Here is a 26,964-nt window from a genome sequence, read left to right as displayed (position 1 = left end):
TTTGAAGTGATAATTCAGAATAAACAGGTCTGATATAATTGTAGCACAGGTGAAAAATAACAAATACAATTCCGCGGAAGGCATGTGTCTTATTTACTCTGCCTTTGCTATTCCCAAAGACATCCAAGCACTACTGAGGAAGAGATCAGGAAAACTAAAAGAAATCCATTGTAGGCCAAATTCTCTTCTCAGTCACATCCGTGCAGCAAAATTAACATCAATACAGTTCACAGGTGTCAATGAGAGCAGAATCTGGCCCTATATGAAAATGTTTTTAAATGTGTGGTTGCTTTCCCCCCACCACACAATCGGCAACACATTTTACTGCTATAATGAGGGACCACAACCACATACAGTACAATCGGACAGGCATGTACATGAATTTAATGGTATGCCTGACCCTTGGCATTCAGAAATTGTTCAGCTCAGTGGAAGATCGATCCTAACTGACATCCTTATCAGTGTGTTATCATCAGCCCACAGGGGGCTTGCAATCTGTTACATGGGGAAAACAGAGCTTGGGAGAGGCTTCCCCATACCCTTTACCTGGCTTCCAATCTGTCAGTGATGAATGGGTCAGGCATTCTGAATGCAAATGTTACTGCAATGTGCAAATCTGTTGCATTTTGAAATATTATCCTGTAAGTATCTTTCAGCTTTTAAGCTCTTTGGGGCACTGATTGTCCTAATTTTTGTGTCTAACAGAGCACTGAGCATGCTGTTGGCACTAAAAAATAAAAAATAAAAATCACATCTAGATGTATAGTGAAGGTGGGATTCCAGAAGTGACAGTTAATATCTATACAACATTTGAAGAGGTAAATTGCCATATATATAATTGCCATGCATTTTTGCCTCCTACACCTACCTTCTCAGCCACAACACAAAGACCTGACAAAATAATGACTCAACAATGTTCTTTTCATTTCTCAATCTTCACCGACAACAAGGACCATATTCCACATCCCCCTGTTTCAATTTCCACTGCTTGGTGCATCCCCCTTACTCTGCTCTATTTACCCCCTCTCCTCTCTCTTATGTGGATCAAACTCACACCAAACACGGGTGACCTTAGGACAATAGAGAGAAAATAGATCATGACCCAGAATAGAGGGGCTGGGGTTGGGGAAAGTCCCCTAACCTTCCTCCTAGGAACAGAAGCAGGATCACTGACCAGCATCCTCACTTTTACAGCCTAATCTAATCCCATTCTGGATCAGTCACCAGTTTGTGACATTTTGTATCAATTAGCTTGGAAGGCAGAAGTAATTTTCAAGGCTGTACAGCACCAGTAAACCTTGCACACAGCTTTGGGTGGTTAGGGTGGGACTGAAGTAGCAAGAACTCCTAGTCAACACTGATTCTTTGATCTCTCCATTTTCGTATGAAAACAGACATTGACTAACTTTGGGGATCTTTAAATTGATTCTTGCAGTCTGCAGGGTTCTTCAGAGCTTAGTTTGGAGACTTTACTCCTAATCCATCCCCTCCAAAGAAAAGAGAAAGAAGAAACTGAGGATGTGCTACAGAGTAAAACTGAGCAAATTTGTCCCTGGTTCTTCAAAATCACAGAGGTACTATTCTCTGTATCCACAATACCACCTACAAGGCACTATAATAGTGCAATCCATCCATTTCAGATCAAAACAATATTTTCCCCATTACATATCCCATGAATTCAGCTCCATAAGATGATTGCTTCCTTGTATTGGGCAGGAATTCCCCCTTCCCCTATGGCTCTGGTATTCTGCACATCATATTATAGCATAACTGGCCTTGCACACTGTGAGGATCTTTTCCTTCTGCTGCAGCTTTCAGCACTGGCTGCTGTTAGAGTGAACATACTGGACTCAATGGACTCATACTGGACTGTTCTGTTCCATTAGGATAATTTCTGATTCACTGTGCATCAATTTCTCTAACAGTGAACGGAAATGTCTTCTACTGACGCCCGGGTTTAGCAAGGAAGATAAATTAGTTTTGTTTCTACATAAGAGTGACATGCACAGGGTACTGTGTACCTTTATTTCTGCTCTTAAGCAATAACAGAGCCCACTTCAACCCAAGAGAAGTCAATATAAAACACAAGAAGCTTATCCAGTTGGAAAATATTAATCTTTTCCTGATAGGGGTTTGCTTTTCTATTGCTGGCTACAGCATGTCTGGAAAAATCAAACAACCTCCACCCAACACTCTAGCACAAAGGAGTCTATAGAGAGGAAAGCAGCTTCCATATAGGACGAGCCCAGGTAGAAGCCATTTTCCCAGACATGTTTGGTTCCAATGAAGAAGCCATATAATATTCTAAAAGCAGCAGACTCTGGGAAGCATGGCCAGCAAATTCCCTTCCCAGTGCCACCCGGCTTTCTTCCTCAGGAGCAAAGGTACCAAAGCATTTCTGAGAAACTGTCTCACTTCTTTTAATGAGAGGAGGAGGCAGACTACAGTCCAGGGTATCAAATTACACAGAGCAAATGAATAAATTCTCTGCAGCATTAGCCCCAGTGCTGCTGCAAAAGAGGCTGGGGAATGGTGATTTTGCATCATCCACCACCGGGGTGACAGGCTGGTACCCACTGATAACACAGCTTCAGAGGTAACACTATTTGGAAAACCTTCATGTTACGATACTACCAAGCTTCCTGGGTCTAAATCTGAATATATGTTTGGAGGCATGGGAGGAATAACATCAGTTTCCAAAGTGCATGAGAATAAAAAGTAAAAAAAAAACCACAAAAGCACATAAATTGGCTGGTGCCATGGTATCTTATGAGGAATCACACTGTAATCAGATAGGAATGACTGTACTGTATCAAACCATTAGTCCATTCCTCCTACAGAGGCCAACACATATCACTTCAGGAGAAGATAAACCCTCCATAATGCACCCTGCCAATTGGGCAATTCTATACAGGGGGAAACACCCCCCCTTCCCCATAGCACAAGATTTCATTATCCCACCTCTATCAGTACCTTAATTTACATAGCTGCACAAGTTTTTAACAGTCAAATAATTATCCAGTCCTCTTTTTAAACCCAGCTATTTCATTTTGCTTGGTAAGTTCCCCTGACTGCAAGTCTACATTGCATAAGGAAGCAATTCCTTTAGCTAGTTTTAAAAATACTGCCCACTAATTTCAACAAGTATTCCAGCCAATGTTTAACCAAAAAATAATTCTTATTCCAAGCATGAAATGCTGCAAAATTTTGTCATAAAATGGCACTGACAGGCCAAAATTAAAAACAAAACAAAACCCATTTAAAAACAAACAAAAACTCATCTATTGTAGAAGTTATTGCTTCAGATTAAGTGAAAAAAATAATGCAAATATCTCACTTTTCACGGTTTAATTTCATTCAGTTTGAACAACAAAAATTGATTAGTTAGTTTGTAGGGCTGGACTGCCAACATAGCAGGGAAATGGCTATTTGTTAAGAAAATTATTACCAGGGGAATTTTCATGGAAACACTCTCATTGTTCTTCAGTTTTATAGTACAATGATGGATGGATTTTTTATTTTATTTTTTATTTTTTTTTACAAAGCCTAAATGTTCAGCTGTGTCTGACATGGCAGTCTCCCTTATGTAATATATGTATCCTAGACCAGGGGTTCTCAAACTGGGGGTCAGGACCCCTCAGGGGGTTGCGAGGTTATTACATGGGGGGTTGCAAGCTGTCAGCCTCTACCCCAAACCCCGCTTTGCCTCTAGCATATATAATGGTGTTACATATATAAAAAAGTATTTTAATTTATAAGGGGGGGGCCGCACTCAGAGACTTGCTATGTTAAAGGGGTCACCAGTAAAAAAGTTGGAGAGCCACTGTCCTAGACAGTAATCTTTTTGGGTCATTTAGTACGTATTTGTACAGTCCCTAGCACAATGGGGACTTGGTTGGTCTCTAGGAACCAGATTTACAAAGATATTTAGGAACCTAAAGACTCAGATAGGTATCTAGTGGGACTGACTTTCAATGGGCATTAGGCACCTAACCTGCTTAGGCACTTTTGCAAATCCAACTAGGCATCTCTCTGCATCTTTAGATGCTTAAATACGTCTGAAAATCTGACCCTAGGTGCCCCATGTTATAATAATATAAAATATTAAATAACAATAATATATTCCAGAAGATGTCTGCACAGCTTCCATGCAGGATCTTTCCTCTAATGTACAGCATCAAAATCTGTCTATACCACACTTTTCAGCAGCAGTGTAGGTAGAATAGCATTTACCTGTTCAATGATATCCCCATTTTCGGCATGAACTTGAGCTATTGCACCTAGATCTCCCAGGCAGCTAAATATCTCATACAGCTGAAACAGAGTGAAAGAGGAAACATTATTACTACTCAACCATTTTCACTTGGTCTGTTTGACCTTTAAAAAGTTCCCACGCTGTATCTTTCAACCGAAATCTAGACAGGCCTTCAGGTAAGAACAATGGAGGGTTGGAGAGAAAGAATTTGGTGTCAGCACTACACAGACCTCATTCACAGTCAGAACAAGGCTTGGTGTGTGAACATGCCATGTCTCCCCTTTCAGAATGCCTCTCTGCCATCCACTGAAGCACTCAAAGATTTCACCAAACCTTTGGAACTTGTATCTACCACCTCTGCAGGTCCTCCCAGCCACATCATCACATCTTTAAAATGGAGGTGCAGTATGCAAAGACTATGCACCCCAGCAAGCTGCTGACAGCAAACTGAAACACTACATTTCGGGATTGATAGAAATAGACTCCAAGGGCCTCCGGATTAAAACCAACTGTGGCTGCAAGCCGCACTGTAAAATTTAGCAACCTGAATCATGATCATCCTTGCCCTGCTCTGATCACTCAGTACACTGCTTTGTTTCCAGCTACTGTTCTAACGAAATAAAAGGGGCCCAACAGTGAGAAGTGAGGTTTTTACTCACGAAAGCTTATGCCCAAATAAATCTGTTAGTCTTTAAGGTGCCACCAGACTCCTTGTTGTTTTTGTAGATACAGACTAACACGGCTACCCCCTGATACTTGAAAGCAGTAATGTAGCTCTTACCTCTGTGTTTGACATCTGGTACAAATCCTTGTAGGCCATGTAAACCATGAAGGAGTTAACTCCTAGGTGGAGAAGAGGGAAAAAGAAGAAAGAGAAATGATTCCATTCCAGCTCTCTCCCCCTTATACATTCACAAGGCATGTGATAATTACATAGACCTAATGGAATGGGAGCCTTTGGCAGTAGCTAGAGGTGAAGCAGACAGTTTTCTGGTTTTCTTCTTGTTTGTTTATTTTCAGGACATTCTAATTCTCCATCTACGGCTACACAGGATCCCAAGAGATGTTAGAAAACAAGGGGATAGCAGAAGGCAGTTCTCCAAAACTATATCTGCCACTCATTTTAAACCCTTTAGCACGGTCTAAAAAGGTCTAATAAAGATGGTGGAGGGAGTGTGCTCAAAGCCACAGAGAGGACCACTGGTCTGGAAGGACATATGCAGAATGTGCATGAGACAGCAGACTGACGGATGCATGCACAGCTGACTTCCCCACTGACTAGCATAAGCATAGATGCTGTTATTGTACCTTCATGTTGGGACTTTCAGTGGAAATTCTGTGCTTAAGTCATTTAAGGGCGAGATTTTCAAAAGCACGTGAGTGTCTCAGGCCCTTTGTGAGACCTACTCAAAAAACCCAACGACTCTGATGTGTTGTAATGACGCATGGACTGTGATCTGAGGATCTCATGGTGCCTTATAAATATAAATGAAATAACTCTCATAACCTCTCTCCCCATGTGAAGTATTATCTCCCTATTTTACAGATGTGAAAAACCGAGAAACAGAGCCTTGCCTAAACTCAGAGTAAATCGGTTGCAAATCATGGACAGAACCCAGGAGTCCTGAATCTCAGTTCTTTAATCACACTTCATGCTCTTTCCTATGCCACACACACAATGGCCCAGATCCTCAAAGATATTAGGCATCTAATTTTCATTGACTTCAATGAGCATTAGGCGCCTAAACAACTTTGCGGATCTGGGCCTATGTGCTAACTGAGTCACTAGAGCGGAGGGTGATGGGAGCATTCACTGGAAAAAGGAGATTAGGGTAAAGAGACTTGAGGAATAAAGGGCAAAGGCAAGGAGGCCCTCCCCCCATCTCTCCACAAACCTTTTTCTTTAATGAGCATCTGTACTTCCTGTTTGACACTGTCGTTCCAGTGGGTGATGTCCACATGCAGGGAATAGTCACAGCAGGTCTTCCCATCGGCCCACTCTCGCCACTTCTCATACGCTTCTGTCAGGCTGGCCTCTGGCTCAGGGATCACATGGTCAACTGGATGTGACAAGAGAGGCAAGCAGAACTGAGGGTGTGAAAGAAGGGATCTTCCTCCCCACGCCATGTGCCCACCATCCCATTGGTTCCTCATGTGCTCAGTGACCCAGTGACTGCTGGCTTCTCACTGCATCCTTTACTGGGTGCTTCTTTTAATCTGCCTCAGGTCTCTGCTACCTTAGTGCCTTACTGCCCTCCCACATCCCAACCAGATTAAAACAAAATACCCTGATGGGTCCAAACTGCTCTCCCCAGCTCCCACACAGCACAGGGGGAAATGAAAACAGCAGGCAGGTCTTCAGAGCTTCCCCCTCCATCATTTTCTCAGACACATCCGAAGTGCATTTATCAGACAGGAAATGCACTGAGCCTTGGCTTAACAGCTTTTGGCATCGCACCAAGAGCTTTTACAGGCTTCTGCTGAGAAATCAGCTGGAAGCACTAGGACCCTCCTCCATCCCCACCCCTACTTCCACCCCATTAAAACTTAGTTTCCTGCTAAGACGCAGTCCTAATGCACCTTTTATTGCCCCTGACGTAATCTGCTGCGGCAGTCCATTTTACACAACAGATGCTGCGACGAAGACCATTATTCCAGTGGCCACCAGGGGAAGGAGAGCAGAAAGAAAACCCAAACTTTCAGCAGTTGGATCAATGATTTTTCTTACACCCTAAGAAGCTATCCAAAGCACAGACAGCTGTGACCGCTGCAGTAAAGCCCAAGTTATAAACCAGAGCACATCTATAGCATCCTTGAGGGCAAGAATCACGAATTCTGATTCCTTTTTCATTAGTGCTGTTTATTTCTTTGGACGGCATGGGATACTGGGGTTTCATTCTGTCCCTGTGCTTGAATTCATCTGGGCATGCTGCCCTATTGTGAAGAATATTGTGTTTGTTGTTGTTCTTTGTTAAGTTGCCCAGAGGCCCTGTCTGTGGGCACTGGAGCTGTGCAACCTCATGATGTGGATTTGGATGAACAACTCCTTAGGTTTTTACCCACCCCAGTCCCGTGACCCTCTCCTGAGTTTCAGTAGGTTTAAATGACACTCACTTGAGTTCTGGGTTCAAATGAATTTACCTCCCTGATGTAAGTGAACCTCAATCAAAAGAGCACGAAAACAGGAGTAAGTGCTCATTCCACCTCCTGTTGGACTGAAATGATAACCCTACCCGTGTTTGCTCCAAGCTGGGCCAGGGATCACTCAGAAGATTCATGCACCATGATGATCTTTCAAAAACACTGGGCTCAGTTGCAAGATGGTAACAAAACTTCAAATCAGGAAGTTTCACCTGGTTTGGGGTTTTATTGCAGATTTCTTACCCAGCTACAGTAGGGCACCTAAATATTAACATGGCTAATATGTGACACTTAAGAGCAATCAGGATGAGGGTCAACAAAAATAAAACTCAGCATTTAGAATGTGTATTATGGCCAAATTCTGCTCTCAGCTACACAAATGCAATCTCACTGACGTCACTGGCGCTGCATACCCTGTAACACAGCAGAATTTAATCCCACATTCTTCAAAGCATTGCACACTCATCAATCCTCTAGGAGAGTTTGAGGCGCAATGTTAGGTGCTGTGGTTTATTGGTAATCTAGGGCAGAAGTGCTTCTGTGGCACTCAAGTGAGCCTCTTCTGAGCAAGGTAGGGTCGATGCACTAATAAGCCTCACATTTCAATACCCAAAGGCATATTTTGTCCATTGATTAAGGAAACTTATCTTCACAACCCTCCCCAATCAATTCTGATAGATTAAAAATACTACTACTGCTAAGATCTAGCAAACATTCTGATGACCCTGTCTGCTGGTAGCAAATGCTAGCGTTCAGGCTCGGTTCCACTTTCTATTCTAAACCCCTTTTTAATTGGAGATGTCAGCGAGACAGGCCAAGAGATGGGATTGCATGGCAAGAGACAATTTAGTCGTGGCGAGAGAGAGAGAGAGGTGTTTCTCCCTCTGTTATATAGCAGGTTACTACTTCTGGCTGCATGGGCATGGATGCAGACAATTTGTTGATCTTAGCTGCTCAGGTGGCAAGTTTTCTATTGGCATCTCCTAGTCCACCTAGATCAGGGGCAGGCAAACTTTTTGGCCTGAAGGCCGCATCGGGTTTCAGAAATTGTATGGAGGGCCGGTTAGAGGAGGCTATGCCTCCCCAAACAGCCAGGCATGGCCTGGTCCCCGCCCCCTATCTGACACCCCCCCTGCTTCTCGCCTGCTGACGGCCCACCCCCTGGGACCCCTGCCCCATCCACCCCTCCTGCTCTCTGTCCCCTGACCACCCCCTGACCCGCCGCCCCTTACTGCCCCCCTCCGCTCCATCCAACCCCCCTCTTCCTTCCTACTGCCTCCCCGGGACCCCTGCTCCATCCACCCCCCTTCTCCCTGACCGCCCCTGGAACCCCTGCCCCCATTCAACCCCCGTGTTCCCCAGCCTCTGACCGCCCCCACCCTATCCACACCACCAGCCCCTGACCATCCCCTGAACTCCCCCGCTCCCTGCCCCCTTACCGCACTGCCTGATGCACCGGTGCCTGGCGGCACTACAGCCACACCGCCCGGCTGGAGCCAGCCATGCACTGCGCAGCACAGAGACCGGGTCAGGCTGGGCTCTGCAGCTGCGCTACCCCAGGAGCTCGCAGCCCCGCCACCCAGAGCATTGCGCCCACGGCGCAGTGAGCTGAGGCTGCGGGGGAGTGAGGACAGCGGGGGAGGGGCTGGGGGCTAGCCTCCTGGGCCAGGAGCTCAGGGGCCGGGCAGAATGGTCCCGCGGGCCGGATGTGGCCCGTGGGCCGTAGTTTGCCCACCTCTGACCTAGATCCTGCTACGGTTCTCCTTCTATTCAACCATTCTTTCCTATTTTCCTTGGGTCTCCCCCATATCTACTGATGCTCCCCATTACCCCTCTTTGACACCAGTCCTTTTTCCACAGCTACTGCTAGGGTCTCCTCCAGCTGCCGAACTCCTTTCCCCTATGCCCACATAGTTCTCACGTATTTCTCCCCAAATCCCATTCCAACAGCTGCCTTCTCCTAATTCATCCCTCACCCTTCTTTCTGCATAACAATAGCCCCTTTCCATTGTCACTCTCGCCCAAGCTTCTTCTGCCAAAAAAACCCCCAAACTCCAACCACAACACACACTCCTTCTCAGGAACTACGGAAGCCAAGACAGTAAACAAGCTAGTCTTTTGCAAGTATAGGATGCTGAATGCAGCAGGCCCTTTTTAAAGCCTCTGTGGAGTCAACATGAAAGGAACTGCCCAGTGGACTTACTGATCATGGTGGTTCCGCCAGCCAGGGCTGCTTTAGTTCCCTGGAAGAAGTCATCTACTGCGGTCATCCCCTTGTATGGCATCTGCAAGTGAGTGTGGACATCGATTCCTCCAGGGATCACCATCTTCCCATTGGCTTCTATGGTTTTAACTCCTCCAGGGACAATTAGATTGTCTCCAATTTGCCTGATGAGATAGTAATCAGGATGGTGAGCCACACACATATGAAACTTGACTAGAACGTACTCCACCAATAACCTACCAAAGTAGGGAAAACCCCCTATCAGTACAAGACAGCAGTGGACTTGAGACAATCTAAACACAGAAGACAGCAAGAACCTAAACCAATGTGAACAAGCTCTGCAGAAACCACCACACAAGGAGTTCATTCAACAGGACCGCTTTAATGTATGAGTGACTGGGAAGGGCTAGAAAGAGTGAATGGTTTCAAAATCTTTAAATGCCAGCCCTGCCCCCAGTAAATATATTTACCTCCCCACCCCACCCCTTAAGGCTCAAGTCTGAGGCTTACTTCTTACGAAGAATGAGAACTCCTAAGAGCAATGATACAGTTGCTGGGCCTGCGCTGGGTTTGCAGGGTTTTGCCATTCCACTCACATCACAAGGTCCCTAAAGTAAACAAAGGCCGCTCTCACAGACATCGCTGGCTGCAGCTTTTGTGAACTCAAGTGTGGTTTTCAAGCCCAGTGTGTTCACCGTGCTTCTATGAAATTAGGGAAGATGCCTTCCCACTCAGGGAGATTCCCATTAGACCCTGTCCTTCTTGGAGAGGAAGGACACCTTTGCTAACTGCAGTACTGCATTGTGGGCAAGGCAGCTAAAATCCCAGTTCACTAAAAGTCTCCTCTAAGACCCTGTGTATCTAAAAACCCTCAACTATATACGTACCTAAAACCTAAAATGCTCCTTCACTTCTAATCCCTACAATCCTGGAACTCCGTATCCTATATCCACATGACATTCCCCTCCCTAGATGCACCCAAAGTATAAAATCCTCCTCCCCATGGGCACCTACCTCTCTTTTCTCCTATAAACTAGTGCACCTACACCTTAATATTCCCTTCTCTATAAGCCCCACATATGCATCTCAATGCCCTTTGCACATCGATTCCTGCACCCAAACCCATAGCCCCTGCCCCTATAAGTCCTATATTCACCAATCCTCTTCTCACTCTGCCCCTATAAACTTAGGATAAAAGACTGTCTGGCCTCATCAGAGAACTTTCAATCTCTTTGGTGTATCTGGAAGGGACGTAAAATAGGACTATATCCGTGCTCCCTGCATTTCAGTGTCAGCCAGCCTAGAACACCTCTCGCACACCAGTACTGAATATTCGGTGAACACTACTTCTTTCCATGACTCCTTTATGGCACCAAACCAGTGGTTAATAGGCTGCCTTTGTCTTCAGGCTTAAAACAGACATGCCTCTTAAAAATTATTTTCCTACTGCAGGTTTTAAAAATACATTTCCATCAAGGGAAAGGTGAATATTTTCTTTGTACCACAGGGCAAGGCATGTTTTTTTGGAAGTGTTTAAGTTCCCTTGCTATGAACTATCCTGGGGCTTGCAATCCACCAAACTGGGATTTAGTCCCATTTCATATACTTTACACATTAGAACAATTTCAGCCTTTAAACAGTGGAGTCATTATTGTACTCCAGAACACACCCAGAAGCCAGATGAAAAGATGAGATTCACAGTTTTGCCTGAAATCTCTGAGAATTTTAAAGACGTAGCTTCTCAAAAGCACAGATCCATCCTCTTTAGCTCTAACAAATGGGATCTTGTATAATTAGGGAAAGTGTCGTTCTTGTGACATAATCCTGCTGGATACTGGACAAAACAGAAACTAAAAGATCATTCCTGTTCCCACTGCAGTTAGATATTATCTCAGCATACAACGGATACTGTGTCATAACTTATCAGTTTAACTGAATTTTATTCACCGAGAAAGGAGAAGGAATTCAGTGTCTCACCAGGTGGGCAAGCAAACTACAGACTCCACCCAACCTGGACTGGCATACAATAGCCCACAGACCCACAATTCCTGCAGTCAAGAGGTAAAAAGAGTAGATAAGATAATATGGGAATCCTTTACATACTTTATGAGACCATCCTCCATGTAAATGTCAGCATAGAACGACTGGTCATCGTTGACTATTCTGCCTCCTTTAATAAGAAGACGATCACTCTGTGGATGGAGAAATAAAGCAGTTATGAGTGTTAGAAAATATATACTTGTTACACAAAGCACAGGTGTTTTTTCAATTGTTGAGAAAGAACTCAATGCTTCCTAAACATAGCATGCAAATGATAAATATGCATATACTTTCCATACCACATACCAATATCTAATGTGAATTCAGCAGCAGTGCTGAAGTATTGGACTGATCTAATGCCCAACAAAATCAATGGGAGTCTTTCCACTGAATTCACTGGGCTTTAGATCAGGCTCTGTGTCAATAATTGGCATAAAGTAATAAGAAACACATTACCATTTCTTTGGATATTTGTATATTATTAGACAAAGATTAGAAAGTTACCAAGATTGTGAAATAAACCCCAAAGCTCAAGGATGAAAGGTTTCTCCCTCTAGCATAATCAAGCTCACTTTTTTGTCCTTAGAGTGATATCTGGTATAGCTATTGCACAAGGGAAAAAAAAAATCACCCTTTCAAAAAGTTATACTTATCTCTAGTTTTTCCTTTTAATATATAACTAAAATTCAGTACTAGTGAAAGGTACAAGATAAGCTACAAGGTACACGCCCTGGTCGTGGAAGTTCTGCACTATTTACAGTACCTATATAACAGATTCAGCATGGGCAACAGCACTGTCTTCTCCTCCCCACAGTGCCTCTGCAGAGGACAGAGGGGTAGCTTAGTCTCCGTAACCCATTCAATCCTGGGTTTCTGTTAACACTTCAAGACTGCGGAGAAGCGCCAGCTGTGCTGGTGGTTTTTGTGATGTGGGTATGTGTGTCCAGTGGAAATGGGAATGGTGTCCACCACACCCATTTCACATTCCACATAAGTAGGGTGACCAGACGTCCTGTTTTTAAAAGGGACAGTCCCATATTTAAGCCCTCCTGCTTTTTCTTTAAAATGGGCAAATTGTCCCGTATTTTCTGTCTCTCCCTCCCTCCCCCCAATCAGTACTGGTGAGGCCTGCTGCTGGCCAGATCCCTGCTCGCCAGCCGCCCACCCACCAGCAGTGAATGGGGGTGGGAGGGTCCAGTGGCCGAAAATGGGTGTGGGTGTGCAAGGCTGGTGGTGGGGCAAAGATGCACCAGCTCTTGGCCAGCAGGGCTTCACCCCCATCCCATTTCTGGCCAGTGCTGGCTGTGCGCTGTGGTGGCTCGTGGGTGCAGGCAGGCATGTGACCCTGCATCCGTCCCTGTCCCCCTGGCATGTGTTGCCTCAGGAAGACATGGCGCCAGGTACCAGAAGAGGCAGGTCCGTCCCGGGGGCCCAACTAGATAGGGAGGATCGGGTAGGTCAGTCATCCCCCGTGTGAGAGAGGTGTATGGGAGTGTGGGTGGAATGGGAGTGTCACCCCTCCCAATGTGAACCCTAAAGCCTTAAAGATAAGAAGGTAAATAAAAAGAATCTAACTATGCAGTATTTCTTTTTAACGGGGCTCAATACACTTGATGTTAATTTGAATGTTTGTACTGCATAGTTTTGATTGATTGCTGTTGAACTTGCTTGAATAAGTGTAATTTTACCAGGTGTCCCGTATTCAGCATAGGAAATATGGTCACCCTACATATAAACCTCCAAGCAGCCCTTCTGTGGCAATGATGTTTGGTCACTATATTGACTTAAACTGGATTTTAAAAAGTGACCTTGGAGGGGCAAGGCTGTGTTCCATTCCCCATCCACTGATTCATCAACACTACTGTTTCCCGTTACAAGTGGCATAAGACTTCTCTGAAGCTATATTGCATGTGTATCTACAGAATAGTCGAGGAGCATCCATGTTATAATCACTAAAGACCCATCAGAGTATTAATTTTGAGGTCATCGTGAACCACTGCACAGTTGAACAGATGTGTTCTGGGAATTAATTTATTTTAGAAGTCAGAAAATAAAAAAGTAGATTCACACACACAAAGTCTGATTATGTGAACACATCGTTGTGCAAACAATGGAGACCTTAGGTCATCCAGGACATTTACCTTGATTAATTCACTCACAACTGAGGCTATATCTACACTACCGCGGTAAGTCAACCTACGCTATGCAACTCCAGCTACAGCTGGAGTTGACGTACCTCAGGTCGAGTTACCGATGGGTCTACGGGAGAAAGTCTCCCGTCGACTTACCTTACTCTTCTCATTGGGGGTAGAGTACAGGGATTGACTGGAGAGTGATCTGCTGTCAATCTGGGGGGTCTTCACTAGACCCGCTAAATCGACTGTTGGTGGATCGATCTCAGAGCGTCGATCTGGGCTGTAGCGTAGACCTGCCCTGAGCCTCATCTCTCCATAGGCTGGAAGTTTTCCCTTTCCCACAGTACAGAAACCAGGGGTCACCCGATAAAATGAATAGGCAGCAGGTTTAAAATAAACAAGAGGAAATACGTTTTCACACAACGCACAATTACTCATTGCCATGGGATGTTCTGATGGCCAAAAGATAATTGGGTTCAACAAGAACTAGATACGTTCATGGGGTACAGGTCCATCAATGGCTATTAGCCAAGATAGTCAGGGCAACCCTAAACCTCTGACTGCCAGAAACAGAGAGGGGAAGACAGGGGAGAATCTCCCCAAAATTTCCCTGGGCTGTGCACTGCCTCTGAAGCTCTGGTACTGGACACTGCCAGAGATAGGATACTGGGCCAGATGGACCACTGGTCTGACCCAGTATGGCAGCTCTTTCGCTCTTAAATACCATAATGAGACTGTAGCTATAGCAAAGCTGAGGTTGTTACTATACGAAAGCTGTAAATGAAAATCTAACATGTCACAGCATCAAAGTAACAGCTTTTGTGCCTCTGTATTCCAGTGTATATTGATGGAAGAACTGTGGCTATCATTTTAAGCAGCAAAATCCAGGTAAATAACAGTGTGAGTCAAGACTTAAGTTGGAAATCCTTGTCATTTCAGGGATCTGAATTAGGCCTTTTACAGCAAATTTCCCCAAGGCCTCCAAAATGGCTTCCCCAAACGCATTTCCACATATACCCCTTTGGCTTTTACACACAAAAATGGTTGCGTGCACAAATTTTGGAAACACATTTGAGGCTCTTTTACAACATGGGTACATGTTATTTCCATATATATTAACACTGAATTCACTTTGCGTTATTTTAAATGCTACTTGAGAAAGGGGAAAAAAGACAAATGTATGAAACCACCAGAATTTTACATGGGACGGTGGTGGTTGTTCAATCAAGGTGGTAACAAGTCCAATGGCAGCACACGAGAGAGTTGGACTAAAACTATTGTGTTTGCTGGAACAGTTGGGATTCTCCCTGGAGAGTTAGCCAAGTCAATGGAAAGCGCAAAAGGTCGTCCTACTGTTTGTGGATTATTGACACAGGACCGGTCTGGCTAGTAATATATCTAGATGGTAAATATATGAGAAAAAAGCCTTTGGCGTGGGCTAACTTGGCAGTTGTTTTAGCTCAAATGGAAGAGTCTTTGCCCATGGACACCAGCTTGTATAGCCAGTGGCCTACATTTCCACTTCCATCTGCACCTGAAAGGATACTGTCCATGTTGGCAATACAAGCTCATGTGACCTGACATTATACAAGGGTCCCTTTTGGCTTGGTGGCATTAGTTTTTTCTTCTGGGGAAGTACGTCCGCAACAATAGTAAGGAAAGACCTTCGAAAAAACAAAATATTAATGGGTCGTACAGGAAGGGCAAGTAGCTCTCAAGACCACAAACCTCAAACGCTAATACTCTGGCCGACCTCTGACATTTGAGATAAGGATCAACCACCAACCTTAACTACTTACAGTTGAGTCTAACCAGCCCAGCTCCAGGGACAAGCAACGTGGACAACTTCTAAAAGTCTTTTCTAGGGATGCCATACAAGATTTAGTCTTCTCAAAAGAAGATACATGGGATCTAAACAGTCCCCTTCAATCATCAGATTTTTTTTTTTTAAACTAATCTCCGACCCTGGCAATGTTCTTATCTGCCCCATCACTGTTCAAAACCCACCCCTCCCTTACTGTAGTCTCAACTCCACCCAGTACCAACAGCAGCATCTTCCTCTATTTCCATTGGTAGGGAAGTAGCGTTTTAGTATCAGAGCCCCCCAACCAATACTGACTGAGGGTTCCATCTGCTCCCAGCAGCCACGGTCATTCTGAACTCTCACTCACAGCCCTTCCTTCTACAGCAAGTTCAGATTGTCCCCCCTATATCTCCCCACCCCCAAACTCTTCTTCAGTTAATGAGCTCTGGAAATATCACCATAGTGATTGCAGTTGGCAACCTAGCATAAAATGAGAGAAATATCCTCCTGGGGGTCTCCTCTGCATGCAACAGCCAAAGCACCTGAGAGCTGTTTGTTTGTACATTCTCAATCATGTGCAAACAAGACAAAGAAACAGGGTAGGGAAGGGGTTTTAATGAACAACACTCTGAACACTGACTGCACCTTGGCTCTGGGACCCAGAGAGAAAAGGCTTGGAAATTAGCCTAGGTTTTACCATGCAAAGGCTCTCCATTATTGTATTGCCTAAATCCTTAATTACCAGAAGCTGAAATAGCCTCACCCCTCTCTGCACCCCAAATATGCAGCATTAAAATAGGCCATGAACTCACATCCCACATGCAAAGTCAAACAGACACAGACTGAAAGTGTACTGCTCCGCCCCCACCCCGCACCAAAGTGGCCTGGCAGAGAGACCTACAGCTTCCCCTGCTCCTTTTCACGGTTGACTTAAAGTTCAGACGGCAGAACTAGGCATTTTAAAAGGTTCACCGGCTAGAGGAAGAATTTTGGGAGCTGGGGTGTGGCTGCAGGTTATATAAATAGCTGTACAGGCTAGCCCAATGGGAGTGTCTAAAGGGTCTAAACAAAAGATGGAAATGCAGCCGCACTGAGAGGGCAAGCGATTGACTATGTGACCTCTCTTCAACAGCAGAGGAGGTGGTTACAGCACTGGGCTGGAGTCAGGAGACCGGCTGTTACAGACTCTCTTTGTAACCTTGAGAAAGTCACAACCTGACTTGGTATGTCAGCATCCTCATCTGTATAGTGAGGATATTAAGGCTTCCCTCACCTCTGTAAACACTTAGAAATCTGGATACACCAACTAAATATTTAGTAACTGACACTAGTTTGGTGAATAGCATCAGGAAAGCCCAACATGGAGATTACTACTGTTGTTATAAACCAGTGGTCGGCAACGTTTGGCACGCAGCTCGCCAGGGTAAGCACCCTAGCGGGCTGGGCCAGTTATTTACCTGCTGACGCGGCAGGTTCGGCCGATCGCAGCCCCCACTGGCCACGCTTCGCCGTCCCGGGCCAATGGGGGCGGCGGGAAGCGGCACGGGCCAAGGGATGTGCTGGCCGCGGCTTCCCGCCACCCCCATTGGCCTGGGACGGCGAACCGCGGCCAGTGGGGGCCACGATCGGCCGAACCTGCTGCGTCAGCAGGTAAATAAACTGACCCGGCCCGCTAGGGTGCTTACCCTGGCGAGCCGCGTGCCGAACGTTGCCGACCCTTGATATAAACATACATTATCTAAATGTTTATTTCCCATCTCTGCTGAGTCCTGAGTTCCATGTTGCTGTTCTGCTTGTATTGTAGTCTGTACAGTCCTAGCAGTTAATGACTGGGTATAGTAACCAGTGGGAACGCAGAACTTCAACCTGATCTAATGGGTTCAGAATTTATACTAACTGCAGAAAAAATGAATGTCTATCCCTAGGGCCCCAAGGCTCTGGCAGATACTGGCATGGCAAGGAAATTCCCACCAAAAGCTATGCCTCCTACACTTCAGTCCCCACCAGCTTGGGGCGTAGGGATGCACATACTGCAGTGGAAGAGCGTACACCAGCCCTGGCACCTCCCACCTTAGGTAGGGAGTTTGGGAAGCCCCAGCTACTGCTCAGAATTGCTTGGCTAGAAGAAGTTCAGAGAATCTGGAATAACTAAAGCTATTAAAGAAATAAAATAGTTTAAAAAATTACTCATTTTAATTGCCAACAAAAACATGCAAAAATAAATAATCAACTGAAAAAAAAAAATCTGGTCTCCTTCCTCCTGACCCCTCCAGGACAGTTCTCCCCTCCTTGCATACACTAGCAACTGGTCCACACGAACAAGCTAGGGTTGCCAATTTTGGTTGGACATATTTCTGGAGGTTTCATCACATGACAATCTTTAATTAAAGAAAATTAATCTTTAATTCCTGGAGATTCCAGGATAACCCTTGGAGGGCTGATAACCCGTCAGCAAGCTGGGGTGTGAATCTATCCCATACTAGCCTGTCGCGGACTAACTGTCCATGGGCACCTTGCTGATGTGTGCTAACAGTTTGTTAAAGCGCTCTGATCTAGTCCTCTGAAAACAGGACTAGCTCAAAGTGCTCTAACAACCTGTAAACACATGTCAGCAGGATACACACAGAGGGTTAGACCATGGCAGGCTAGTGCAGGGTAGATTCACACCCCAGCTTGCCACAAACTAGTCATTCATGTAGACAAGCCCTATGGTTTCTCTCCCTCCACTATCTGTTATGGCCTATTGTTCCTTTTTGTTTTTTTCTTTTAATGTTCCAGATCTATTCTAGATCACAGGAACATTCCTTCTTCACCTACTTGCCAAGCACACCCATGTACCTACCCAAATCAGCAACGAATGCTGGTGACTGTTTATATCCTGTCTGAAGCTGAATTTCCTAAATGACTGGACAAAAAAAATTCTGATTGATCAGCATGTCTCTTCCAGATGCCACCACTTAATACATACACATCATGGTGCTGCTAAGATTTGTCGTAGCTGAGAGTATCACAGGCTCTGAGGTCCTGAATCTGCAGAGCTTACTTGGGCAAAACTCCCATTAAAGTAGTGAATGGGAGTTTTGCTGGAGTCTGATCCACAGGATCAATTCCCGCCCTAAGTGCTGTGGCTTGGACACGAGCGCACACAGAGCCTGAGCCCCAGTGAAGTCAATGGAAGTCTTTCGGCTGGCTTGTACGGGTTCAGTCCCATGAACGGAGAGCGTGCTGAGCACACAGAGCACAAACCTGTGTATTGAACACACATGCTAACCATTGTTACACTTTGGTAGGATACTGAACCCTCATTTCAACAGCTGCTGTGGGCAAGTAGCTACTCTGTGCTCAGCACAGCATGCCTGGTAGCTCCCTATTGGAGCTGCAGAATGTCACTAATATAGGTTAAAAAAAAAAGCACAGCATGATATGGACCAGCGTCCTCTGGCCTGTAAACCAAATGCAACTTCCATAGTCATCCTAAGGAAACCTCAGCTGTGAGTGGAAGCCAGCTGAACTGATTACAGGCAAGTGAGAAGGGAAGCAAAACACAAGGTGGCATGGTCACTATTTGAAAAAATATTAAGTGGCCCCCTCCGCTATAGGCGGTTCTCTGAAGAACGCTCTTCTCTCATCTATCCCCCACGTCCATGTTCAGTTCTGGTGGTTGAGAGGCAGGTGGCTACGGAAGAGCAGAAGGTTATAATTAAGGCCCTTCATTTCTGGTTTTTACCGAAAAAATCCCAGGTTTTACTAAAGCTATTGGTTTTTTACCAACTTTCATCCCAATTTTGGACCACTCAAGTACATGAAAATCCTGCTTATGTTAAGAAAATCCAATTAATTACATCAAGCAGACGAGTTTATATCAATAATAAATCAGTCTAAGTGTAAATGCGAAGCCGGCTACTAAAGGAAGGCAATGGCATGGAAGAAACAGACACGCACACACATGCTGGTGCATGCGTACATACTGTTAAGATTCAGTCCGTGAAATAAAGCACAGCATCAAACTGCTTTTACTTTCCACACTCTTACAATTCTCTATTTGTTGCTTTTTCTTCTGTCCTCCAATATTAGACAAAATGTTGAAGTTAATTTTTTGCACCAATTTTCACCTGATTATTTTTGTAATAAACACCAATACATTCCCAGGAAATTTTAAACAAAATAAAAACTGAAAACAAAGACCCGTGGTAATAATGCAGGGTAAGAAGATGGAGATTAGATAAGTACATAGCTGCTTAGAAAGAGCTCAAGGGCATCCAGGAATCACCTGTTCTCTATCATTAGCAAGGGGAGGAAAAATCCTTCAACCAAATCTGAAAGGTGGCCAAGCTGCAGTCCCCAGAGACAGGGGATCTGGGCTTTGGAATGTGTCAGTGGGAAATTCAAAATTGCAGGCAATTGTTCGTCATCTATTTGTGGAGGCAGCCCGCTCCAAAGCTGACATACTTTCAAGCTGGCAGCCAGCGTTGGGGATTGTGGCTTTAGGCAGATAACCACCAAATTACGCAACATCCTAATTCAGCCCAGCCAGGTTGTGTTTTGAGGGGCTCTGTGTCTGAGCTGCTCTTCAGTTTACACCATGTTTACAGGAGTCTGTGCAAGATGCAGGGGGACGGTCCCTTTGAGTGAGCAGGTGAGAGGTCGGATTACTATGCCTTTCAGTTCTAAGCACTTGGAAAGTCTTTGCATTTTACATAAAATAAGCCAAACGCCGATGAATTGCTCAACAGGCACAGGCAGAATCTAGGGCTTTCCCTGCATCTAATGGTTTGGGCTGAAACAATGATTTCCTAGGTCTTCCTAGATATTCAATGCCATTAAATACATTCAGCTCATTTTGTTTTGCAGTGTTCCCTCTCTCGTTGCCTGTAGTGCTCAAGCTGTGGTCTGAGACCCAGACTGCGAGGCAGGGACTCTGGAGTTTGAATCCAGGCTCTGACACTAGCTCCTTGTGTGACCTCAGGCAAGCTGCTTAACATCACTATGCCTCGCATCTGCACCCTGGAGAAATTACAGACCAGGGCCCAAGGGTAATACATTTTGAATCCAGATCCAAACTTTACCAGCATTCAAAGGGTGTTTCGATCAGAGGTTTTGAATCATGCTTATCTCTACTTATTCACCTGTCTAACCAGAGTGTTTTGACGATGCATTAGTGTTAAGCTCCATATATACATGTATATGTATCAGTGTACTAGCCCAAGCTGAGGTTACTTTGACTTTACTGGAATACATGCCTAATTTTCGTCCTCCTCTTCCTTTTTCCTTGAGCTCATCAGATTTCCTTAGCTGTCTGCTTTCTGTCTGTCACACATTCCTTATAGCTAGCCACCTCGATGCTTGCTATGCTAGACAATATTGCTAGGCTGTAGGATGCAGCTACTGCTGTTGCCAAGCCCAGAGAAAAAAAATCATCAAACGCTTTTGAATTTGAAGACTTTTTGGTTATCACCTTTCCTCCCCCATATAGTGAATGCAAACACAGGTTAACAGCACACACTCCTAATAAGAACAGAACAGGCCTGGCAGCACCTCGTCATACAGAGCTCACATACAGAAGGTCTTGCAGACTGAAGCCTCTTTAGAATGGATTCTTTCAAAAAATAAAAATATATTTGACACCACCTGCCCAATGGCACCCTAAATAAATAAGGCATCAATGTTTTATGGTGACAATGACAATCTGGGTGGGTGGTACAGTGTCTAGTGCACTCATCCTATAATGCTGGGTACCAGAGAGAAAATAAGAGAAAGAAGCAAGTGAGACACAACTGAAAAGAGAGAAACCACAACTGGAGAAGTCTTAAGACAGACAGAAATGGGACACCCCAACAGAGACAATCGGATCAGTCACAGACACTAAGGGCCAGGTTCTCAAAAGTGCTCCGCCCTCAGCAGCACTCACTGTGACACTAAGAGCCAGATTTCCCAGAGAGCTCAGTGGTCAAGGTGCTGAGGGCTTTTTTGAAAGCATGTCTCCAACTGCGAGTGCTGAGCTCTTGGGACAATCTGGCTGTAAGTGCTGTCTCCTGAAAGGCAAGAAGAACGTTGGGACAAGGCCAGGGAAGGGGATAAGTCAATGGGTCTACCACAGAGCTAAGAACTAAGTGGAGATGTGACTCTGTAATCCATGACAGCATTTACACAGCACTGTAATAAATGCAGGTGATGATTTAGAAGAGTCAGCATCAGACACAGTCCCTGTTCCAGAGAACTAGCAGTTGCTAACCTGCTCGGATAATATATCTGTTACATGAACTTCATATTCTTAAGTGTTTGGTTGCTCTTCTCTCATCCATGCCCTTAAAACCAACAATAAAAAATAAAAATAAATACCTCTCATTCTGATTAGGGGCATCATCCTAATGAGTCCCCCTCCAGAGGAGAATTTATCATTTAAAACTAACAGATCTGGTTAGCAATAAGACTCAGTTTTGTGGCAAGTAACTTTAAAGAGTTTATCCTGTCCAGCTACAAGCACCTCTGTCCAGATTCTCTGGGGCCACTGGGGCCAAAGTTTAATCAATATTTAGAATTTGATGGGGAAATATAAATGTCAAGTCCACTGCTAAGAAATTGAATAAAAGCTTGGTGGCCACCATTTGTGTGTGAGATACAAAAATACCACCCCCACCCTCACCTCCTTACTCCTGCAGCAATTCACTAACACCACACAATTAGCTGCTCCAGAGCCCATTGACAATGCTCCCAGTGACTTCAATAGGAGCAGGAGCAGAGTTACTTGTTCTCCCTAATCTGTGCAGGTAGTTTATCACTGCAGCACAAATATGCTACATGAACTGACGTGCTTGCTAGACACATTCATCTCATGAAAGTAGTATGTGGGTTATGGGAAAGGGAGCAAAATGTTTACTTCTTTGCTTCAAACAAAGGACAGTACATAAAATAAGAACTAAAAAAAACCATCTGACAGCATCATTTTCTTGAGCTGTCTGGACTCCAGTTCTGAACATTTGTTACTGTAAAAAAAAAGAACCCCTACAAAACACAATAACATTAATAGAAACATTTGGCATTATTTGCCAAGAAAGGCAAAAGACAAAAAGGAAACAAAGGTTAAGTGGGGAAAAGGAATTGGAATTTTAAAACTCAAGATTTGCAACCTAAGGGTCAATCCTGCTAACACTTGCTACCAAACCTACCAAATGTTCACTACTAAGTGTCAGAAGAATAAGGACCTCGGCTAATGACACAGGAAAGGACATTATTTAAAAAAAATCCCAAACATATGTCCCAATCCTGAAATCAGATCCACACAGGTATGCAGAACCCCCCTGACTTAAAGAGGACTTCATTGCAATGACATAAGGATAAGCCTGCCAAGATCAGATTGCAGGACTGGATCTGTGATTTTTATCTTAGCTCCGTCCTTATAAATTTAATCTGACTTGTTTTCCCAGCAGGCCCCTGGGATTCATTCCTTCTAGAAAGGGGAGGGACAGTAAATCAGTGAGAGCTGAAGACAAGGCAGTTGCAGGTGGAAGAATAATGATTCCTACACGCCTCACTCCACTGACTTGAAAATATAAAGAGACACAAACGACTGTTAAATAAGGAGATGAAAACATTTAAACCATTAAGGGGGGATTTAATTATAATTACTGGATAAAATGATGACATAATTTGGAGAACTATACTTTTTTTTTTTATTTCATTTTGTTGCAGATGTGAAGGGCTGCTCATTGCTAATAACTGCTAATGACCCTAATGACTTTATTTGTATATTATATGCTAGAGGATGAATGAGGCCTCAAATAAAAGGATACAGCTTTATCTGGGGTTCATCCTGGGCTCTGGAGCCAGACACTCTCCCCATATGAATAAGAAAGAGGAAGATCTGCATTAGCTCCTATCCATTAGCTTCAAGAAAAAAAAATGACCTCATGTCTATGGGCTCTGGAATCTGTTTAGGAGGTGTCCAGATGTAAGGGGACTTGGGGGGGGAGGAGGAGAAACTGAAACACTTTTGAGGAAATGGGCCTGAGTAATGGCCGGGCTTCTGCAGCATGTTCACTCAGAGCGGCCTCGGATTACAATAAAGACACTGTTCGCCCTGCCAAAGCTCATTTGTGCTTTTCCACACCCACCGAGTCTCCATGCCAGCCAGCGTCAGGCCGCAACATTAACCATTGTTGGCCAAGGGACATTTATCTGCAACTTGCAGAGAACTGTGGAGAGAGTACGGCCATGGGGTTACATGGAGGAGACCAAGAGTCTGGATTCCTGGGCTCTCTTTCAAGCTCTGCTAGACTTGTCACGTAACCTGGGACAAAAATGCACTTCTCCGCTCTGGAACCTCAGTTTAGTACCCTGTGAAATGGGGATAAGGCTAGATCTGTGGAGAGGTGTCGAGAGACTTGCTATTTGTAAGGCACCATTAGATCCTCAGATGTAAGGGCTCTGCAGGTCATGTTGTCAGTGGCACAGCCCTCTTGTCACAGATACAACTCTTAGCTGTTGCACATCTTACTACCTGATTGCAGGCACAAGTATGTGGCCTAATTTTCGGGAGCTGCTGCACACTCGTACATCCCAATGAAAGTCACTGAGAGAATCTCTGAAAACCAATCCTATAGCAAGCTTTTCACAATCAGTTCCAAGTGCATTTCTTTTGCAGGCACAGACTATGCACCCAACCCTAGTTGGATCTAAGCTTGGCTCAAAGTTTCCTCCTAATGCAACTTTGCCAAAATCCTTGGTGAGACAGCAGACATCTCACTCCTCATCTCCTTTATCCTTTTCCTGCATTCTTGACATTGGCATTTTTGACTGAGGTAATAGATTATTTTTTAAAAATAGTTACATTCTATCATGTCCATACTCAGCTGGCATTCCAAAATATTGGGTATGCTGGTAATGCTTCACAGCATGATGCTGTATGGACCACAGGTAGCAATTCCAGAAAGGCATGCTACCTCTAGCCAGGGACAGCAGCGCTCACCCTGTTTACAAGACACAAAGGCATAGGTAAGCATTCCATGGAAGCAGATGTGTGGCTTTAAATTCTCCTCTCATTAAAGGAACAATGGTAGCTAAGATGTTCTTGCACCAGTGGTTTGATGTCCCCCTCTCATAGCAGTGAGTCCCAATTTTGTCCCCTCCTACTTATACAAGAGCCCAATGAGGGCCATGATCTGGAACTGTAGGGGTGGTAAATACCTATCTACCTCAATAATTCTCAAGCTATTTTCTATGGGTCACGGGTGGTGTAGCGAAAATCATAGCGGCTGGGGGTCTGCAGAGAGCTGGCTGGTCACATGGTGGTGGTGGCCCTTTTGCTTGTTTCCATATGCTAAATCACATTAAGGAGGCTAAACACAGGTTTTCCACATAAGCAATTGTTGTAGTTGCCATAAAAGGTGTTAATGCAATCATGAATAGGGGGAGAGGTGGTACTTGCAGTGAATGGAACAGGACTGGCCACAAGACAAGCTATCTAGTACAACATGGTCCATAGTATGAAAAAGTTTGAGAACCCCAATCTATGCTATCTGGAGAGGAGGATGGATCTAGCAGTCAAAGCACAAGACTGAGAATCATGACATCTGGATTCTATCCATCACTCTGCCAAATATTTACTGCATGATTGCAGGCAAGTCACTTCACTGGGCCTCAGTTTCTCATTCGGCAAAATAGGGATAATAATGCTTACCTACCTCCTAAGGGGAAGAGGAGTGAATTATCTTTCTTATATCTAAAGATAATTTGGGGGAAGGATGTGACCAGGGGCATCTCTGCTCACAGAAATTCAGGGACTGAGATGACTTTCTCCTGAACTGGGGTCCAAGATTTATTACTGACATGAACTATAAGCTCCTCATTGCAGGGATGTCATTTATTATTCTCTAAAATGCCCTCAACTTCTATGGCACTGTATAAGCGGCAGCACTTACAGTCCTGAAACAGTAAGTAATATTTCTGGATGAGCCAAGAGTTATCTTGATACCTCTCCAGCTGCTCCATGTTTGTCCCCACATCCTATACAACAGACACTCTGGGTGCAACCAAATCAACTGCTCCGGGTCTCCCTGTGGTCCCTCTTCAGTGTGGATCACGCTTTAGCCATCTCTAACCTCTCTACAATCCATTTCTATGCAGTCCTTCCAGCCCATGCCGATACAGACTGTACACACACTCCACTCACCATCTACCACTCAAACGCTTGGCTCCTACATTGCAGTGGATTCTTGCCTATCACCAGTAGCCCTTGGAAACAGATTCACCAGAAAAACTCTGGGCCTCCTAGAAAATTATACAGTTGCTAACAATAATAAGATGGTCAATCCAAGGGATAGTTTATGCTGCAATTTTACTGTTTGACATGGGGGAGGAACCAAAGGGCTGAGGAAGTACACGGAGTCCCACAACTAGATCCCTTTGATTTCCCAGTGCTTATAATTCCGAGGCACTGTATATCCTCTAAATCCCAATACATCCTTCAGGACAAAAGCCACTAAACCAAGTTTCCTCCTGCCCATTGCTAGTGGTTAGTGAGGGAACAGCACTCTTGAGAGTGAGAGATACTGTGTTATGTCCATTATTCTCTCTCTCTCTCTCAACAGACCACATTTCTCATGCCCAAGACTCCAAGTGAACTACCTTGGAGCACTGACCAAGAGCTGCATTTGCCTTCCCAGTCACAGCATTCATGTGATCTTAACTGTAATGCTAGAATGTACTTTTGGGCGATTTCATTTCCAAATGGTGTTATACAGCACCAAATTCTATTCTAATAAGATGTGTAACTCCACTGGTGACCACTTACCCATAGATGCTGCTATGCACCCTGGTGGGGACAAAACAGATGCTGGGATGAGACAAATTTGGACTCTTAAAAAAAAGGAACTTATAAAGTTATTGAAAGACGATATGCAGCAGTGACCTTGACTATAGTGGGCCGCAGCCCTCATCAGCTAATGGAATGACTGAACAGGCTCATCTCTCCCTGAGAACAGAAGCAGTTGAGAGTGGAACTCCCAACCAGAGATAAGAAATATACCTACATTCATTCCTTCATTGCTTCCTCTAGAGCTCAAGGAATTTTCCCTGGTACAAGGGCCATCTGAAATCAAGAACTTCAGAGATAGTGCCTCATTCCCCTTCACCCCAAATAAAGGCTGGGACTGGCTTTCAAGAGATGGCAAAAAAGCAGAGTCCTGGAGAGCAAAAATACTGCAGTAATTACAAAGCTTTAAAAGTGGCCAAGAGGGTTACTAGGAAAAGAAAGTCAAATGGTGCAATCACAATTGACCATAGCTTTTAAAGCTTCAGTAGTCTGATGTAAGGATTTAGTGGAGGGAAAAATGTGGCATTGTGAGATTTATTAATAATGAGTGAGACC

At 44.5% G+C, this 26,964-nt stretch overlaps 1 protein-coding gene across 3 annotated transcripts in view; it reads right to left on the bottom strand.

Moving 5' to 3' along the window:
* The window catches only part of DPYSL3 (dihydropyrimidinase like 3), a 75,064-nt gene that overhangs the window by 13,820 nt on the left and 34,280 nt on the right, over window positions 1-26,964 (bottom strand). For all 3 annotated transcript variants that reach the window (XM_005306047.5, XM_005306048.5, XM_065554956.1), the window contains exons 2-6: window positions 11,724-11,812; window positions 9,600-9,784; window positions 6,151-6,315; window positions 5,037-5,098; window positions 4,234-4,314 (exon numbers count right to left, since the gene is read on the bottom strand). In XM_005306047.5, coding sequence (XP_005306104.3) covers window positions 4,234-4,314; window positions 5,037-5,098; window positions 6,151-6,315; window positions 9,600-9,784; window positions 11,724-11,812 — 582 coding nt within the window. The remainder of the gene's footprint in view (window positions 1-4,233; window positions 4,315-5,036; window positions 5,099-6,150; window positions 6,316-9,599; window positions 9,785-11,723; window positions 11,813-26,964) is intronic.

This window comes from Chrysemys picta, chromosome 8 (assembly GCF_011386835.1).
Source record: "Chrysemys picta bellii isolate R12L10 chromosome 8, ASM1138683v2, whole genome shotgun sequence".
NCBI classification, from domain to species: domain Eukaryota; kingdom Metazoa; phylum Chordata; order Testudines; family Emydidae; genus Chrysemys; species Chrysemys picta.
Note: the sequence above shows the minus strand (reverse complement) of the source record. Positions and strands in the feature narration are given on the sequence as shown.